Here is a 21021-nt window from a genome sequence, read left to right as displayed (position 1 = left end):
AACTTCGTGTACTCTGAGAACTTGATTTAACCAAAAAAAAAAAAATAATAATAATAAATAAATAAATTAAATTAAAAAAAATTTTTAAATGAAATTTAGCTTATATATATTAACTTATTTTGAATCATTATTTACACTTATTTTTGAAATTGTTAGTACCAAAAAATTACAAATTAAATAGTAAATGCATACTTCTTCTGCTTGCATCATTTTAAACACTTCACCAAATTCTGAATTCTCTGCTGTAGATATCACTATACCCTGCAGATAAAAGTGTTCATGCAATTATAACATCTAATATTTAAAATTTTATTAATTTACATCAGATCACAAGAGTAGAAGATAATGCAGAATATCTTTATTACCCAGAAAAATATTTAACAAAAGTCCATTTATGGAAAATAATGAATAAAATTAGAAAAAAGAAAAAGTAAAACATTAAATTATTCAATTTAAATATATGAATATTTTACAAACCTTTGCAACTCCACATCTTACAAGAGTTCCCATAAAAGCAATATTATGCATACTAGTAATTCCATTTGTTTTTTCTAAAGGTTTTGTAACCTTGCTAGACGGTTCTGTTTCACCAGTAAAACTGCTTTCATCAATAGCAATGTCAACTGCCTACTAAAAAAAAGGTTATATAAATATATTTAATAATATACTACACTATGTTCTTTGTAAAAGATAATAAATTATATTATTTAAGTAATAAAATTTATTACATTACTTAAGTAATAATACACATTTTGACAGCATGATAATAATAAGCAAAGTTTAAGTGATTAAATTAATTTTCTTTCTTGAGCAATTTCCAAGTCAAAAGGGGAAAAAAAAATTTTCCCTCTAAAATCTACCTTTCAAATATTTTACATAAAGTAAGAATTTAATAACAAACAATGAAATTTAATGCATTTCATCTATGAAAAGTATATGTTAAAAGGTTAAAACTAAAATGCTATCAGGAAACACAGACTTTTCAACAAATGCTCTGCATACAGTAACAATATGAATAAGTCTAAAATAATCAAAGGTCTGTTATTGTTTTAGAAGAAAAGTTGAAATAATTCCAATGTATGAAGACAAGAAAATTATACAAAAAACTCTGCATATAAATCGACTTCATTCTACAATATACATGACACTGAAATATAAAGTTTGCATTGTTAAAGGCAGGAAAGATGCAGTAATGTCAAAATTTACACACGTTTACCAATACAAAAGGCTGGACCCGATTTCAGAGATAGATAAATTGCCATCACAGACAATCTAGAACTTTATACAGACGTGGACACTATTGAGTTTTATAATTGCCCAGAAGAAGGCTAGGTTTTTATGTAAAGAATTACAAGAAAAGCCTAGCATTAGACACACAGAGTACATTGAAAGCTGGTGCTAGATGGTTCTAATGATTCAAAAAACATACAAATCTACAGAGAAATAAAGTTACACATGAGAGACCAGATACTTACACAGGAAGTAAAGAACATATGACCATAAAATTTACCCTAGACATGTTTATGGCCACCCTGATTGGTACAGAGGTTAGCATTGGTACTCGCCATATCATTGGGCTTAGGATTGAATCTTAGAGAAGACTTGGATATTTTGTAAGTGAATAATGTCCTTAGACCATGGAAGCACTTAAAATACCCAATGAGCCGAAAAGTGCTCTCAAGTGGTTTAACTGTAGAGAAAGAGGCATGGAAGATCCTTAGACTCATTTTTTCAAACATGGCACTGAAATGAGTACAGATGCACTGTCACCTATAATGTGTTCAAGAACCATGGCCAGGAATCAGGGACAAAACTTATGCCAATTCACAGATATCAGGATCCTGGCATGGCCATGTCCAGGATCCATGTCAACGAGAGATGCAATATTGCCCTCTTTGCAACAATCAAATTTGCAATTTGTTCTAAAGTTACTATCAGACAAGTGAGATAAGAAACAACAGCAGAGATGTTGGTGACATGCTGATCACAATATTTTCGAGGCAATAACTTCCACAAATCAGCTTTCAGCCTTCATGATAGAAGTAGGCTGGACACTAGAAATTCATCACTGGTCACACAGGTATTCAGCCTTCAACATCAAGAGAAACAGAAATTTCCAGAGAACAGTATTTCTATTCACAATCATCCACCACCAGCACCAATTCAGCCACTACAGAGAACTTAATGAGGTTTCATTTACGAAATAATAATGTACAAATACAAGGTGTGTTCGAAAAGTTCGGTGAATTTTACCATAAAAAAAAGGAAACAAGCAAAATAGCTTTACTGGCCTTCAAAGTATTCGCCATTAGCAACAATACACTTTTGACATCGGGTATACAATTGTTGGAAACCGTCTGCAAACGTTTCTTTCGGTATGGCTCAAAGCACCGTTGTCACACGTTGTTGGATCTCAGTAATGTCGGAAAAGTGTTGGCCTTTCAGAACTGCTTTGAGGCGGGGAAACAGGAAGAAGTCCACAGGAGTCAGATCTGGAGAATATGGAAGGTGATCCAAAACTGGAACCTAGTGCGTTGTCATGGAGCAGATTCCACTGTCCATTCTGGTACTGTGGCCGAACCCGGCGTATGCGTAGCAGCAGCCGTTTGAAAACCCCCTCATAGTATTCCACACTGACGGTTGTAGCCCCAGGTACAAATTCACGATGGATCAAACCCTTACTGTCGAAAAAGATGATCAACAACGTCTTGATCCTGGATTATGTCAAACGACTTTTTTGGGGAGGGGGTGACGAGGTTGAACACTATGCCATGGATTGCCGCTTGGTCTCCGGATCATATTGATAGCACCACGACTCATCTCCTGTAATTATTGTTTCCAAGAATTGCGGATTCCGGTCACACATGTCGATAAAATCTCCAGAGGTTTCCATCCGGTATTGCTTTTGCACGTCTGACAGTGAGTGCGATACAAACCGAGCGCATATCTTATGTTTATGCAAATGTTTGTGCACAATGGTGCTCACATTGTCTAGGCTTATCTGCAATTCGCCAGCTTTCATTTTTAAAGATAGTCGTTGATCTGCTGCAAGCATCCGTCGAACTCGTTCCACATTGTCTGGAGTTGTGCTTGTTGTAGGGCGCCCCGACCACGGCTCACCTTTGACATCCTCCTTTCCGTCTGTAAAGCGTTTAAACCCCTCATAAACACACTTTTTACTCACTGCTTCTTGACCGTATACTTTCACTAACATGTCATGTGTCTCCGTCGCCGTTTTGCCTAACTTGAAGCAAAATTTTATGTTTATGCGTTGCTCCATGTCACACTGACAATCTTTCTCACACTGACTGTGTTAAACTGCTCATAGTGTGCGCTTCCTCTTATCTGTCATAAAATGGCTGTTAGATGGCTCTACATGACATTTCTCTCACTGCATCTGCGTGAATGCAAGATCCTAACCAGCGCGGTTTTTTAATTATGAGACCAATCACCGAACTTTTCGAACACACCTTATAGTATACAGACATATAATAATCAATACTGCAACTTGTTACAAAGTTTTATTGAAACAATTTACATATTCAATTAGCATAAAATTCAAGTTATGTAAAGGTTTACAGAACATGTTACTTACATAAGAGGCATTATTGCACTTATTCAGATCAATGCAATTTTCTAAAAAAATTTTAATTTTCAAAATAATTACATTATTTCATAAATTTCAAAGAACTATACTACCTCAAATAACCGAAGATCAGCAGGTACTCGATCACCAATTCCAAGATAAACTATATCACCAGGCACCAAATTTTTGGCTAAAAATGTTTCTTGACGGCCATCCCTAAGGCTAAGAAAATACATAATTGTAGTATGAGCAAATATATTTTTTTACAAATAAAAGAAAATTCTAGAATCACATAAAATATGTCAAATTCTAGATTCTAGAGTGCTATAAATGTATTATAAGTGCTTTTTAAACTATTGTAAGGTTAAGAAATATCAATACACATCAGTATGGCCAAAAAAAATTACTGTGCACATAATAAGTCTCTCAATAAAGAAAGAACAGTGAAATTTCAATATTTTTTAGTGAGAGTTAAATATATAGCAAAATTTATTTCTCAACTGTTCATATGTCATTATTCCCATATTTAAGTAAGAGAAATTAATATGTACAAAGGAAAATTTTTTTCTAAAATAGTCACACAGAAATAGGAGAAGATTCATATTTCAGTATCTTAAGGTATCCGTAACTATCTCTACAAGGCTAAATTGTAACCAATTATTAAAAATTCTAAATAGGTTACAATATAATCAGAAAATTTTAATAATTTAATCTTTTGGAAAATTAACATATATCTATAATTGCTTCTCGCCATTTCAAAAATAAATCAGATTTATAATTTTTTTACCAAAACTCAAATTTAATAATACAAAGCTTAATGTCACAATTCTGTGAAGATTTGGAAAGCAAGTAATAATGTAATTATATATATATTTTTCCTTGAGCATTTTCTTTCTTTCTTTACTAATTTTAACATTCAAAAATTGAAAGGGGAAAATTATATGAATAATTAATTTCTAAAAGATGTGGCTACAGTAAGAGCATAAAAATGAAAAGTAGTCATGTATAAACTATATATAGTAATATTAACATGACAATATCTAAAGATATCTTCATTTCAACTTCCCTGTAACTTGATATTTTGCCCATTCTTACTGTTCTTTCTGTTGCTCTTTAGGTTGCAAATCATCCATAAATAGCTACTGAAGGTGAATGTGCAGCGAACTATGGAAAATCATACACTGAATGTCAATTCATGTTTGTGTTGCTGTGATTGGTTGGTTCTTGTATTAATCTGGCATAACATTCAGTGCAGAATTCACATATAAGCTACACAAGCTATAGCTTAGGGCCCTCCCCCCAAAAAAAAATTTAAATATAGTATAACAGACTTATAAAGAGCCCCACATCTTAAATAGCTTATGGCCTTATCAAGTCTAAATCTGGTCCTGATAACATTCAACTGTTAGAAGGGAAAGGTTCAGCGTGACCTTTGCAGGTAGTTTGCAAGGTTTTCTCTTGATAATAAGATGAAAATAAATCACTACATTCATCAGCTCTGAGAATAAGAATTTGCATAAATAACTTTCTAACGTCCATTCATTTTAGGATAGCTGCGCTTTTAAAAATTGGCATTTAGATGGCTGAAAGATTGAAATGCAGTGCATTTAATAGCATCGCTGATTTTAAGGTTATTTTTATATAAGGAATTACTGATAACTACACCTTTATCCTATTCTATTGGGAATGCAGATTTTCTTTATAATGCATTTATCTTAACAAAAATCATGGTTACACTTAAATGACCTGCTTTATTTCTGTTCTTGCACCTACAAAATTCTGTTACATATGTACATTTCAATATGTACTATATTTATTGGCACACCTTCCACATAATATGTACACTAGTGAAAATTATATACAGTCAATGAAATATTATACAGGGTAGCGACAGGAAATTTTGAATGTTAAGTACTGGCAACACTGTAATGTTCAGAATTGACGTGTAGTTGTTTTTGAACATGCGGCCATTTAGTAATTATGCAACATTAGGAGTAATGTGGAATGTGCTATTATTGTGAGAGCATTTTACAAGCAGGTTGATAGTGTGACTGCTCAGCAAAAGGTATTTTGATGGCAGTACCAGTTAGGATGTCATGGACATATTCTATCAGCTTATGTGATTACAACGTGGGTGTGTAATTTTGAAGAAACGGGTTCAAGCTTGAAAAAGGAGCCTTCAAGTGGCATTCGAATGATACATACCCCAGAGAACATTATTGCTGTTTGAGATTCCATTGAGAGAAGCCTCGCCGCTTTATTCGACAACATGCATCTGAGTAGAGATTGATCAAACAGAATAATGCATGAATTAAAGTTCCACACCCTAAAGTTACAAATTGTGCAGAAATTACATCCACGAGACTCTGCGTCACGTAGGGAGTTTAATAAACAGCTACTGGCTAAAATCAACTAAGAGGATCCCAATTTCCTTAATGTAAGGATGTCAGATGAAGCCCACTCCCACCTCAACAAATACATTAACAAACAGAATTTCTGTTACTGGACACAGGAAAATCCTCACGAGCTTTTGAAGCATCCATTACATAGCATCAAAGTGACGGTATGGTGTGCTGTATCATGTCATGATGTCACTGGCCCTTACTTATTTTAATGTGAGCATGGCATTGCAACAACAGTAACATCCACTTAGCATGTTGATATGTTTGAAACATTCTTTACACTGAGACTGCATGATCTTAATCTTAACATAAAAAAACATGGTTTCAGCAGGACGTAGCCACGCCACATACTGCTTGATAATCGATGGAAGTTGTTTGACGACTGTTTGGAAAGCATGTCATTTCATATAAAAGTAACATTTCATGGCCAGCAACATCCCCTGACTTTAGAGTTTGCAATTTCATCCTGTGGGGACATCTTAAAGGCAAGGTGTACCATACATATACTACAACTATCCATGGAATGAAACAGAAGATTGAAGAAGAAATCATTGCCATTTGAGATGCTACATTGAGCATTCCAGAGTTTTCATAAAAGGTTATTACAATGTAAGTGTTGAAAGGAAACACATCTTTAAGAAGTAAAGAGACAGTTTGTGACATTTTATAACGAAAACAAAAATGGCCTATTGCATACATGCGCTTTCGTCAATAAAAGATGTTTTTCATGCAAATTAAGTTGCTCCAAAACTTCCCATAAACTCTTATACATCTGAAACATCCATTCTAAAAATATGGCAGTTTTATATGAAACTGTAAAAAGTACAGTACCCTGAAAAAAAGGTGAATATAAGAGGGTCAATCTTCATAGCCAAAATCTAAATGAATTACTCTCTTACATTCATTAGATTTTGGCTATGAAGATACTAAGATGCTGGACATATTATATGATATTACAAAATATTTTCTTGGAGAGAAGTTACAGCTTCTTTCTTCTGCTCAATGAATTCCAATCTTTATACTACAATAACTTGTAGAGTACAATTAAATTCTAAGCACTTAAAATATAACCAAAAGAAGAAAACAGTTCTTTTAATCATGTTAAAAAGTATCTAGTATTTCAATCACAATCAAATACAGATGGTAAAATTTAACAAAGGAGAATGAAAATAAACTGATCATTATCATATTGGCATCAGTCACTCTAGTTAGTGATAAAAATTAGGTGGAGGCATTAACAGAAGTGTGGAAAATCTTTTTATGCCTAGAATCAAAAATAATTAAACATTCATCTTCAGCAACCAAATAAAATGGCACTGCTTATCAAGTGCTTTAAAATTTTTTCATGATGTTTTATTTTGCACATTTTAAATGCATAATGCCATACTCTTTCACCAAAAAGCCATATAATTGTGAAAACATCATTATTAAAATATTTAAAATTTAAATTATATATGGAATTCTTTGATTTTTGTTGGCATTCTGCCAAATTACATCACAGACTGTTTGAATAATATGATCTTGATAGATTTTTGAATTATGCTACCACATTAATTTCCAAAATTTTTGCTTACAACACTTCCTTTAAAAAAAAGTGGTGTCATAATTTGGAAATTTTATGATTAGCTCATACTTACTATTTATACTGTGCCATAAAATAATGTGTCATGATTTTGATCAAAATTTTCAAATACCAAGATTTAACGAACAAACTTTAAATATTAGAAAATGGCATAGCTTTAATATGTGAATGTCTATTAAGATTAGATACTCTTTTTTCATCCCCATAATTAAGCATTATTTTAAACTCCCTACTAATAAAATATTTAAGCAAGTATCTCGCTTTAGACAAAACAGTTTCAAAAGCTATCATTTGGAACCTCCCAGAAGATGATTATATAGGCATTAAAAATACTTTTGTTGGAATAATTGAAACACAAAGAGAAATTAAAAGTACACTAAATGAAAATGGAGTAAAATGGTTACATTTTATCTTATTGCCTTTAAAAATGGCACTAACTTTTTAAACAGCAACAAAACAAATTTTTAAGATGAAATGCTGCCAATCTTTCCATTGGAAAGAAATTGATTTATACTGTGTTTTGTCAGTAGGGTGGCAGTCATCAAGGATATAGATATATTTCTGCTCAAATCCTGAAAAGGAAGTTATCAGTGGGAAGGAAAGATTTAAGCTAAATATTCTATAACTCTACACTTCTTGTCCGAAATTTCACTCTCAAACTAAAAACTGCAATATATCAATTGGATTTCAGCTATTTTGGACATAACATTTCAAATTTAGGATCTTACTCAATAATTAAACTACAAAACACTTCTCCTGAAATCCTGAATTTATTAAATATCTTTCATAATTTTATTTGCCCTCTGAACCGATTTTACTGAAATATGCCATTACTAAGATTATTGTAAAAAATAAAGTGAATGACAATTTTTTTTTTTTCCATTTTAATAAAATAACACTGAAAATAAAAGTTTTGGCAAATTAAAAATATACAGTTATAAAATATTTAAAGCAGAGTGAAATTAGTTACCATGTACATGTTGGAGGAACTAGCTTATTAAGTTCTTCTAGTGATTTTTCTGATCTATATTCCTAAAATTAATTAAAAAAAGGTAAGGTTAAATTAATTAAAAAGTTTTTTATATATATAATAATAAATTGAAAAAGACCCTTTTTTAAGCTTAAGATAGAAATAATTAAATTTTGAACACATAAGTACTTAAAATTGAATATGATTTGACAATAAAAGAAAAAGGGAGAAAGGAGAAAAACTAATTTACATAGCATATTGAAAACATATAATTAAAAAATATCTGAAGTGTATACATGCAAGAGCTTTATTCGCTCTAAAATATACAGCAGCATAAAATCTTCATTCCATACATGGGATTCACATCTGTATTACAATCCCCATTACACAATTAATAAATATTGACTTAATATTAGCTCATAGATAAGTGTCAAACAGTTAAGAGAATGATCATATATAATTAAAGAATGTACCTAAGGCAAGAACATGGAAAAGTACATTAATATTATTATCCTAATACATGACAGCATAAAAGGTCAGATTCTGAGAGTTTTATCAAGGTCATCATATTGAAATAATGACGACTAAATTATGTAAGATTTCTGACTAAGATGCTTTTAATTGTTTGTCAGAGACATAATTGTTTCTGCATTTCAGGTTTAAAACTTATGCCTCAAAGATTAACCTTGATCACAGATAATGGAATGCAAATGTTGATGGAACTAGCCCTATCTTAACAGACATCCAAGAAAAGGCATCAGTAAGCTTAGGATCCTTCAGAAAACAGATATAAAGCTCAACATATGAGATTTTTGGAATTGACAGGGTTGGATTTGAGATAACAATTATCATAACCTGTACTTGTCTCCTGTTGATTGGACAAACAATCATTTCTTAATCAAAATTCGACCTGGGATAAAAGTCTCAAACTTTGATAACAGGGTCAAAGGTACACTGAAGGTCTCTTCAAAACTACCACTAACCCTATGAAAGTAATATATTTTTTTATATATTACCTACTGGTTATTTCTATACCCAAATCCCATTATTATCAATGATAATAAAATGCACATTATATATTTCTACTCTGCTGAGTTATTTAGAATATAGCAAAATATGTGAAGGTCATCTGCCCAAGAGGAGAAATGCCTTAATGGAAGACTATATAAGAGAAGCTGGCTCATATTTACATCATGCATGAGAAAAGCTGACAATCAACTATGTAGTCAGTTTGCTTGACTGGGAACAAACCCAGAATAAACTCCTTAGACTCAGTGTTTTAACTATTTGACCACTGGCAAAACTTCTACTCCACTACGAAATGTTAATCGTTGTACAGTAATGGATTTTCAGGCACAATGAAACATTTATAGAAAAAGCCAGTAAATTAATAAAAGCAGAAAGCTGGATGAATTCAGCAGATGATAAAATCAACTTAACCACAGTATACTTTATTTTTCCAGAACACAGTCAAATTCTCAAGTCTCTAAGAATAAAAAAAATTAAAAATGGCTCACCCTGGTTATGACTCCTACCTTGAAAAATGCTTCTTAAGATTCCCACTGGTGATAGCACTTAGATTTTTAAATGATTATTAAATTGCATCTCTTTTAAAATTGACTAGCAGATCCACTACTATGTCTCTCATGCATTTTTAACGCACTCATGTATCTTTGGACTTGTCCAGGACATTCTGACACAAGAATAAAACTTTTCCCTAAATATCTATCTTACATCTAGAAAATGATATGCATATCATTGTTTGGCACTAGATAATTTTACAGTCAGGGTTTGCCATTACATAGGAAAAGAAGATTCCACAATCAGATTCTAAGTTTAAAAAAAAAAAAAAAAAAATCACAAAGATGATGTATTGACATCACAATCAAAACAAAATTTTCATTTTAAGATTTTGCTCTCAGTTCAGTGGATTGTTCTCCATTCTTAGATGAATTAAAGGAATGGACAGAGAGAAGAAAAACTAGATCAGCAAATAGAATAGAAATTATTTTCCAGACCATTTCACATTTCAAAAGACAAAAAGACACGCTCTAAACATTGATACAAGACTTAAACTACCATACTCTTAACAAACATAAACCTTTACAAAACTTGAATCCCAGGTGAATAAGTCAAGACAGATAATGTAAATTGGAGCTCCAATCATCTTTCAGTCTTAAAATTTTTATTATAATGGCACAGAAAATTTAAGAATAAAATAAAAAAAAGTTTCTAAATGCTACAATAAACCTATCTGTCAATCAAAATTTATACTAAAGTTTCTTCTTTATTTAGAATAACCATGTTAACTCTTAACCAAGCAAGATATTTACGGGAATATTTTAACACTTGAAATAACAATACATTTTATACATAAAACAAATATTTATTTTTCCAAAAGCTTTAAGAAAAAAGAATGCAAAAACTAAAATATTAAAAATCTCAAAGAATATATTAAATAGTTAAAAATAATTACCTGAACAAATGCTACAGTCACAACTATAACAATTGCCTGTAACAAAAATATAATTTAGTAATAAATATACTAAAAAGCATATAATAAATATGAAGTCTTGTTAGCATTTTTGTTTTAAATTTCCAAAGACTTGGTGTTTTAATAAACAAAAACAGACTGATATCGCAAAGATACATTGCATTTATTAAAAGATTAATGAGATGGCTTGGCTGACCATATGCATTCATGTTTCAAAAATTGTATCTATAACAGGTAATTTCCCAATTTAAGCTAAGTGAAAAAAATCTAAAATAATGTAAATAAATATAAAAATCTATTAGATACAGTTGTTTTGTGCTAGAACCTTTACCTGCCAAATTGAAAAACTGTGATGTTTCATGTATAAATAGAATTTGCAGCTGAATAATAATTAACAGATAAGTATACATAAATGAGTGAATAATATGAAAACAGGCAGGATAAAAAAAGAACTCTTGAAATATTTCAAATATATAGTGTCAATGCACTGTTAAAAACAGAAAATTAAAAGAAAAATGAAATTCAAATATTTTAAGTGTTCCTGCTTGAAAAATACTGTTATACTGTAATAGAACTGTTTGGATGTAACTATTTTATCGAATGTCTAGTGGCAACGAGAACAATTTTCAGTCAGTTGACCTCCAACTCTGATGAGGATAGGTTGTCCAGTATTATGTTTATATGACTTGAATGTTAATTCTTAATATTAGGTGTTCCATTTTGGTGTTTATTTGCAACTGTTTCTATGCTCTGTTAATAGATACTTTTAGAGATAGCCAGCATTTGTATTTATAGAAGAATAGTTACAATAGTCCTTTTTCAAGTGGTACATTTGACATTGTTTATACAATATGGTAAATGCTGTGCAAAACTCAATACCATAGAAATATATATGCATCAAAGAAAAATCAGAAATAAACAATAACAGGTTGTCATTTATTCTCAAGTTTCGTTCCGCTAAATTTTTCATAAACTCTTTATTTTTGTTTAAATTAAAAATAAGTTATTTATTGATTAAATTTAATAGATTAGTATTATTTGGAATAAACAGTTATCTGAAAATTTTATATTTAAACTACAACACATTATAAATACAAAGTATAACCAACAGAAATTGCTTCATCAGATAACAGGCTTTGGATTTTAGTCATTATTATAATTGGTTATGTAATTTTTAAAAAAAATAATTAGTAAATAAGATTTAAAATATAGTAAAAAAAAACTTTACATTTTGATTTAAAAAAAAGGCCCATTAGTTGCTTTTACATGCATCTGGCCTACATGCAATTTGAGTTTTAAGAGCACTGTCCTACAGCATTTTCACTTCTTGACTTTTTTCTATCCAAATTCTTATAGTATCATCATTTATAGTCTTAGACCCTTATGCACATGTGTGTGTATCTATATAAATACAGATGTTGACAGACCTTACATATTCTAGAATAATAACCCTCAGTGAAAAATAGTTTCCAGTAACAAATCAACATTTAACATATTTCAAGCTTCCGTAATTCAGATCGATAAAAAAGTCACTAGTGCTTTATTATCTTCATGTAACAGTCAAAGAAATGCTTTGTGGCATGATGCATGGATAATCTGCCATCAACTTTACGGTACATTTACAAGAATACACTAACTTTTTACTAAGCTCAAATTTCAAGTTTGATAATTTTCCTTGCTTAAAAAAAAAATTTTTTTTAATAAAAATATAAGAAAGGATTCCAATTTTAAATTACGTTCAAAGGAGCATTTTTTTTACCATTTTGTGTGTTACCTTTATTTATTAAATACCATGTTCTTTGCACTTAAACCATAAAACTAAATTCAAGAGCAGTATCACAAAATAATTTTAAAATTATTATATCTTTAGAATTTTCGATACACAGTTTTGTGCACTGCAGATAAAAATGCTTTTTCTGTACAACATTACCATTGCTCGCTTTGAAATCCTAGAGTTTGTTAAAAAAATTCGTTAAAGTTTTACAAAATATGAAATCGATAATAAAACAAATTCTAAATTTCAAATTTTGGCTTTCAGATGCCCATATTCGCAGGAGGATTACATTGTTCACAATTTGATGGCTGTAGGTACCGTTGTTTTACCACATTGCGAGAAATATGCATACATTTATGCAGAGTCTTCATTATTTAATTTCTTTAAATATAACACAGGGAGATAATATTTTTTGGCAAGAATTCGAAAAGTGAAACAATGGTTGTAGTGAATCAATACAAAATGCCGGGCAAATTGCTCCTTTGCACTAAAAATGCTTAATTAGATAGTTTTACATTTTAACAAACAGCTATGCTAAATTTCAAAATAAATGGTTTTAATAAAAACATAGCACACAAACAAAATTGTGAGGGGAAAAAAAAGCTAAGATCACACAAGTTCCTTATTTATGCTTCTACTAAAGCAAGTAATGTACTTTTGCAGATAGTTAAAAAAAAAAGTGTAATACATGTAGATTCTAATTTAATGTATTTATTCTAATTTATATATGTATTTCTAATTTATTCTAATTTATTTATTTATGTTTATTTTATGTATTCTAATTTAATGTATTTGTGTGCTAATTTAATGTACACAATAAACATACAATAAAAACAGTAAAATCTTTCTTACTTACAGCTGTGATACTAAAGGCATCGTCAAATTGCTGCATACAAATGCTAACCAAAGCTGATGCGAGTAGCAAAACAATGAGAGGGTTTTTGAACTGAAAGAAGAAAAAAACCTCTTATTATACATGAAAAACTATAACAAAATAACTAGACTTGGCAATAAAAGTTATATGAGTTCGTTTTAAACTTGAAGAGTTAGATGAAATGATAATAATAACATCAACTTCAAATTTATAATTTAATACTTGCAGTGGATTTCAGTCTGTTAAAAAATAAGGTACTTTCTGATTATTCGCACTACCAGTAAAAGTCATGAAAAAATATTCATGAAGCAAAGCAGTATATCGCCAAAATAGTCATGTGGTAATCCATGATGCCACTAAAAATTATTTATGTGGCAATCCAAGTATGTATATAGTACATGGTTGATTTAGCTGAAACACAATGAAGCCACGCTAAATTTGCGCAATTTTCTGATGCTTTTTAAGTAAAAACAGATAGCTGTCAACATGAGGAAAACAACAAAAGAAGCACATTAAAAATGTAAGTGATTCTTCTTACTTTTATTAATTTTATCGATTGATTGCTCCAGTATGAAATTCTTAGTATGCCACCATTACGAACATGACTGTTGCCTTTCACACATGAGCTTTGTAAAAAAACTAGTCCCCAATGAGCTTGCAACTTTTCAGTGTAGGCACAGATAACAAGAAAATAACAAAAATACCTGCTCTTGCCAAATGATAAAACTACATGGTCAGTCAAATCAAAAAGCAAATCTAAATTCCAAAAGATTTTACATTTCCATATATATGAACCAAGTTCTTTGGGATCAAAACCTTTAGCCAAAAATTTAATCATAGAATTATGCTAAATTTAAACATTTTGGAACAAATTAATAGACCAACGCATTCACTTAGGGCAGTGTTTCCCAAAGCGAAGAGTTTGGTGGGGGTACACATTGTGCCAGAGTTTGGTGGGGATATGCACCGCACCTTGCTTAACTGTGCCTAATTCTATGTTTTCATGAGTCAGTCCAAGATAGTTTTGTAAGACATGAGACGGTCCGATGTGACACAGCGGGAATATACCACACTTCGCTACAGAGACCGTGAATAGTTAGTGTCTTCTCCAGGCACCTGTATATTTTTAACTTTTGTGTTATTTTTCTTATAGGAAATGTTTGTTATGTGCTTTAGTAAGTCCTATTGATTTTGATTATTTTTATAAAATATAATTTTTATCCCTAACATATAACAGGGAATGCTGGTTGAAATCTGGAACTACTATGCCGACAGACAGTAATGATTATAGTAGCAATCAACTAATGGGAAATAATGAAATTAACAATGAATCCAATTCCGAAAAAAAAAAAAAAAAACTGTTAAAAAAAAGGCAAGAAAAACTCGCAAGTATGAAAAGAATATCTTAAATTTGGATTCTCATGGACTGGAGATTAAAACGGACCCTATTCCACTTTGCATCATTTGTTTTTAAAATCTAACAAACGAAAGCATGAAACCATCCAACTTAAAATGCCATTTTGAGACAAACCCTAATCAGTACAAAGATAAACCCATAGATTTTTTTGAAAACAATCTTAAGGATTTTAATCAGTCTCGAAAAGTAATGAGTTGGTTTGACAAGAGGTGACAATAAAAAAATACTGCAAACTTGGTATTGCTTTTAATTGTGAAATGTAGTGCAGCGGAAACTATTGGAGAAATCTTAATTAAGCCTGCATCCAAGGTAATGGCAGAAGTACTGATAGGAGATAGAGCAAAACAAACTTTTGACCGGTTCAGTAATACAGTTCATCAACAAATCATTGATATGTCTAAAAACGTTAAACAAATGTTATTATCTGATATTTCCCAGAGTCGTTATTATCCATTGCAAGTCGATGAGTCCACTGATACTGCAAATTTTGCAAATCTTATGACGTTTGTTAGATATGAAAAGCATCAAGAAATTGATGACAACTATTTATTTTGCCAGCCTTTATTAGGTTCATACAACAGGAGAAGATATATTTTATGTTATGAAAAAATTTATGCAAGAGAACAAAACTGATTGGAATAGATGTTTTGGAATAAGAACAGATGCAGCAAAAAGTATGGTCGGAATTAATAAAGGACTAGTTGCAAAAATTCAAAATGTTGCCCCAAATGTCATACCCACACATTGTTGCATACACAGAAAGGCTTTAGCAACACATAAGATGCCCACTGATCTACAGAAAGTTCTGGATGAAAGTGTGAAAATCGTAAACTACATTAACCCTCCGAGTGGCACAGGTTTTTGGATCTGTCATGAAGACATGTATTCAAAGACACTTTATTAGCTAAATTTGTATATTACTTACTTTAGGCTCTATTTTCATAAACTTACATTATTAAGATGATATTTATATTATTAAAGAAAGTAAGAAAGCAAAATATCATAAATTATAAGCTAATATATAACAAATGACCAAAATCTCATGACCGGATAAAGCCAACCATAAAGCTCAGTGGGTTAAAAACCGTTCTTCAAATGCACAACTTTTTCCACAAATACGTGAAGAAATGGGAAGTAGTCATACCCAGTTTCTTTTTCATACTGATGTTAGTTTGCTATCTAGAGGAAAAATTCTAAATCGATTGTTTGAACTTAGACATGAACTTCAATGTTTTCTTAATGATAAATTTGAGTTGAGAAATTGTTTACATGACTGGAAATGACTTTGTAAACTAGCACACTTAGCAGATATATTCTCTGTTTTAAATTGCCTCAGCTTATCCTTACAAGACAAAGAAATTTCATTGTTTCACGTTCAATATAAAGTAATAATTGCACAAACTCGGTATCCATTTACACATTGACCTATTTTCCCTTAAAAAAAAAAAAAAAAACAGAGAATCGCACAAACTAGGCATTGCGCACTCCCTTGACTTTGTCCATGTACACATTGATCTATATTTACTTAAAAAGTCAAAGGAGCAGCCAACAAAAAATGTATAATCTCAGTAGATTACATTTTAAATCAAACAATGAAATAACATAAAAAATGAAATTCATCTTAGCACTATAGAAAGGAAATATCCACTTACCTTATTTACAAATTTCAGTGTCTTCAATCAAAGAAATCCCTTGACAGCATACAAAAACTTCCTAAAATTATCTATCTGGCGTCGCCACATAAATTCACAAAACTAAGAGTAAAAAAATATCCTCCATAGTACCGGCATCCTCCACCGTTTCAACCGTACACATTTCCTTCCTACAAACAGGTCACTTATGATGGCTACTAAGTAAACCTTTCATTCACACAGTCAATTAATGCTTTTTTCCCTTTCGTTCCAAATCATACAGAAACTTCAAATTAGTCTTACCAGATTCAGCCATTTTTGCGTGTAAACAACAGAAAACTGTTTTTCTGTGTGAACATACAGCCATTTTTCTCTGTGTGTGTATGTTAATGTAAACCACAAAATAATAACATACTTCTTATCCAAAATCCGACACACAAACAACATTTCCAAATTCACTGCAATCACGCAACCAATTACATCGTAATAGGGTTTTCACAGCATTTAACTGCTCAGGTTACCATAAATTAAACAACAACGTAGCGATAATCCAAGGGGCACCTTTAAATCTACTTTAACCTAATTATTCATAGTAAAATATAAATAAAAGTTATATTATAAATAACATTTATTTGGATTAATGAGAAGGATAAAATTGTTTGTGCTGAGATGACAGAGCATTATAATTTGGTTCCCTCGTAGTTTTTTTTAAATCTGAGATGTGGTTCCCCGTCCAATAGTCTATTCCTTTTTTTCGACTTAATGTTTACAAATGCTGCAAAAGCAACTTCACATAAATATGAAGTTGGAAAAGGTAAGATGTATTTCAGAACTTTTTCTGTTAAAACCAGATACACACATTGCATTTGTAACCAGAATAATGTTAAGGTAATCTTCTTATGTTTATATTTCAAGAATCTGTCTGAAGCGACTTCAACAATTGCTCTTCTTCCTTCGGCATGTGACAAATCATCTGGCATGGATGTTATGTTCATGTTAAATGGATATCTTATTCATTCAATATTTTTGTTTAAATCAGGGAAATAGTTTTTCAAGCCCACTTGCAAAATCTGCAAATGCTGTGTTATGCATTTCAGAGTATCACCATAGTAGTCAAACTTGTCATAATCTCGTGAAGAGAGGGAAACGAGTCTACTTCTTTCATTACTAACTCTCTTTTAGTAATGTCAATGTGTAAATGGATATATAGTGCTAAGATGAATTTCATTTTTTATGTTATTTCATTGTTTGATTTAAAATGTAATCTATTGAGATTATACACTTTTTGTTGGCTGCTCCTTTGACTTTTTAAGTGACTATAGATCAATGTGTACATGGACAAAGTCAAGGGAGTGTGCAATACCTAGTTTGTGCGATTCTCTGTTTTTTTTTTTTTTTTTTAAAGTGAAAATAGGTTAATGGTAAATGGAAACCGAGTTTGTGCAATTATTTGAATTGTTACTTTGGATTTGTTTAACACTGACTTTGCCTCAAAAATCGCCGCTACACAAAGCCAAAATAACAAGTCAAAGCGTATGTACAGCCAAAAATCGCCAAGTGGCACCCATAAATATATTTTTACCAATAATTTTATTTCTCTTTTCTTATTTTGTGTATGTCACAAAAAATATAAATAAATATATTTTGATTGTTATTAAAATATATCCATTTTTTTAAAGAGGTACTCAGCATTACGAAAATTATAGAAGGGGTACACATATGTCAAAAGTTTGGGAAACACTGGTTTAGGGAAAGAAAAAAAAAAGAAGCAGAGAGACTAAAAACAAAAATTTTACTACAAAATTTTCAAATTTATTCATTTAGTACTGTTGCTACATGTTTGCAAAAGAAATTTACTACTACATAATGTTTTATATTGATGCCGAAAGCATTTGTATTTACATATGTATGTATATATGTATAAATGCATGCACGCACAGATACCCACAGACCACAGAGAGAAAGAACTGGAAGCACATTAAATTTCATCTCAAATGCTATTTTTGATGCAGACAGTAATGCAAAAAAGAATTAAAAACTTTGCAATCAACATACATATTACACAACATTTATTTTTTATTACCAATAGTATAAAATACCACATATAAAAAATTTTGTTAGGATGTTGTAACATATTTGCATTGCTATGCTACCAACATAATTTCACTAAGAAATGTAAAGAAATTGAGCGCAAAGAATATCCGCAGACATGCAATTAAAAATGTTTTTCAGTTATTCTGCAAACTTTGACTAATAAATTTGGTTGTTCGTTCCAAAAAATGGCAAGATTTCTTTAAAACTTCATTACAGACGTATAAAAGAATAAATATTTGGTGGTAGTCACGGGGATAGAAAGGTGAAACCAGTGTTTATTTAAAAACATAAGAAAATACAGAACCTGTGAGTGTAAGTTTTAATGAATATTGTGCCATTTTGTATGAAAATGTTGCATTTTATTATTAAATTCAGCTAATAGAACGATATTCTAAGCTTTTGGATTAAAGCGTCAAAATATTTAATGTTCTTTTAAAATTTGAGCTCTTGTATTACAGTCGCAAATTTATTACGTTAATATTAGAATATTTCTATTATAAAATTTGAGCTCTTGTATTAAAGTGGCAAATTTACTACCTTAATATATTATTCATTACTACATTAATTTTTACTACGGTACCAAATTTACTATGTCAATATATAATATTTCTATTATGAAACTTGAGCTCTTGTATTAGAGACCCAAATCAGGAATTTTGTTGAGTGAATCAACTTAGAGGCTTGAATTCTTTATTTACTTTAGTATAATTTATTAAGAGCAAGCTTTGCAGATTTTTGTTTATCAGAAAGCACATATGTTTTATTGCATTAACTCTTTGACGTGTGGTGGTCGCACACTGAAACCACCAACTTTCAAATTTTTTTTCTCTTCCTTCTGAAATTTTTGAAAGCAAATCAATTGATTACTGATCTTTTACCTCTAAATAACACAAAATGACTGCAGAATCATACATGTTTTAGGTCTTAGTACTTCAAATCGGATACCTTTCAAAATTCGTTTTCAATGAGACAAAATAACTTCCTTTTATTAATATAAACAACTTTAAATTTCAAAATTTATTCATCGCACATCATGATTTCTATCATAAACAATAAAAAATAACAATACTTAAACTGCATATATAAAAAAAAAAAAACCTGCATATGTATGGTATTTGTTCTGTGGTTTTAGGGCATGACCACTGTGCCACTAGAGCATTGTGTCACAATGCTACAGAGGCTCGGTGGACGCGTCTTGAAACACTGCTTTTCACAATGGCACTTGCTTGCTTCTCAAATAGGAATGTTTATTTTTACCCAAATATAGATAAGGGGTTTTGAAACAACAGAGTTATTTTATTACTAAACAATACATGCACCTGCCCAGTAAAAAGGTTCTTTCTTTTCCAGAGGCTTTTTCTCTGACCTCAACACACTTGTTCCCCAAGCTAGTATTGTGATTTTATAAATTATTTCCTGTGGTTTAAATTTAATGTAAATATTTAATTAAATATAATTAAAAATAGAAATTAATATTAAATATAATTAAAAATAGAAATCTCGTAAAGTTTTATTTAAATTAAAAATATTCTCTGAATATTTTGGGATGAAATACGAATAAAATAAATATGAATGAGAAATGTATGATCTGTACCAAAGCCCAAAAATACCAAGGGCCCCCCCCTCCATTAACATAAAAAACCGCAAATTTCATGTGCCACATGGAAAGAAACTAAATAACGCTGGACATATGCCAGTGAAATTTAGATCCAGGCAGCGTACATTTTGTAGCGCAAGGAAGAAACCTCATAGAAGAAGATACATGTGCGAAACATGCAATATGGGTCTATGCATGTACCAAAAAGACAAAACATACTTTAAACAGTGTCACACACACACACACACACAAAAATTGTTGTTTGAAAATTTAAAAAAAAAAACACGGTCTTTTTTTTATATATATATATATATATATAAAATAAGGATATATATATATATATATATATATAAAATAAGGATATATATATATATATATATATATATAAATATATATATATCCTTATTTTACTGAGTTTTTTTATCCATTTTAGCCAAATATCCTTATTAGTTAGGTACATATTTTCACTGCTATAGAAAAATTACATAAATATTTATTTTTTAATTTTTTTCTAATGTAAAAAACTACATTGTAATTACATTTTTACATTGTAAAAAAGTTACATAAAATGCAATTCATAAATACAATATTTTAAATTTA

General features: G+C 30.5%; 1 protein-coding gene across 6 annotated transcripts in view; it reads right to left on the bottom strand.

Annotated features, from left to right (window-relative positions):
- SPoCk (secretory pathway calcium atpase) overlaps positions 1-21021 on the bottom strand; it is a 253313-nt gene that overhangs the window by 102448 nt on the left and 129844 nt on the right. For all 6 annotated transcript variants that reach the window (XR_015043598.1, XM_085825761.1, XM_085825757.1 and 3 more), the window contains 6 exons: positions 13665-13754; positions 11017-11052; positions 8541-8602; positions 3700-3808; positions 478-627; positions 193-261 (listed from right to left, as the gene is read on the bottom strand). Coding sequence is in view for 5 of the 6 variants with exons in the window: in XM_085825761.1 (XP_085681887.1) it covers positions 193-261; positions 478-627; positions 3700-3808; positions 8541-8602; positions 11017-11052; positions 13665-13754 (516 nt within the window). In the remaining variant the exon portion in view is untranslated. The remainder of the gene's footprint in view (positions 1-192; positions 262-477; positions 628-3699; positions 3809-8540; positions 8603-11016; positions 11053-13664; positions 13755-21021) is intronic.

Source organism: Stegodyphus dumicola, chromosome 10 (genome assembly GCF_044657685.1).
Source record: "Stegodyphus dumicola isolate Sdum_Otavi_A_Nest chromosome 10, ASM4465768v1".
Classification (NCBI taxonomy): domain Eukaryota; kingdom Metazoa; phylum Arthropoda; class Arachnida; order Araneae; family Eresidae; genus Stegodyphus; species Stegodyphus dumicola.
This window is presented reverse-complemented; position numbering and strand designations above follow the sequence as displayed.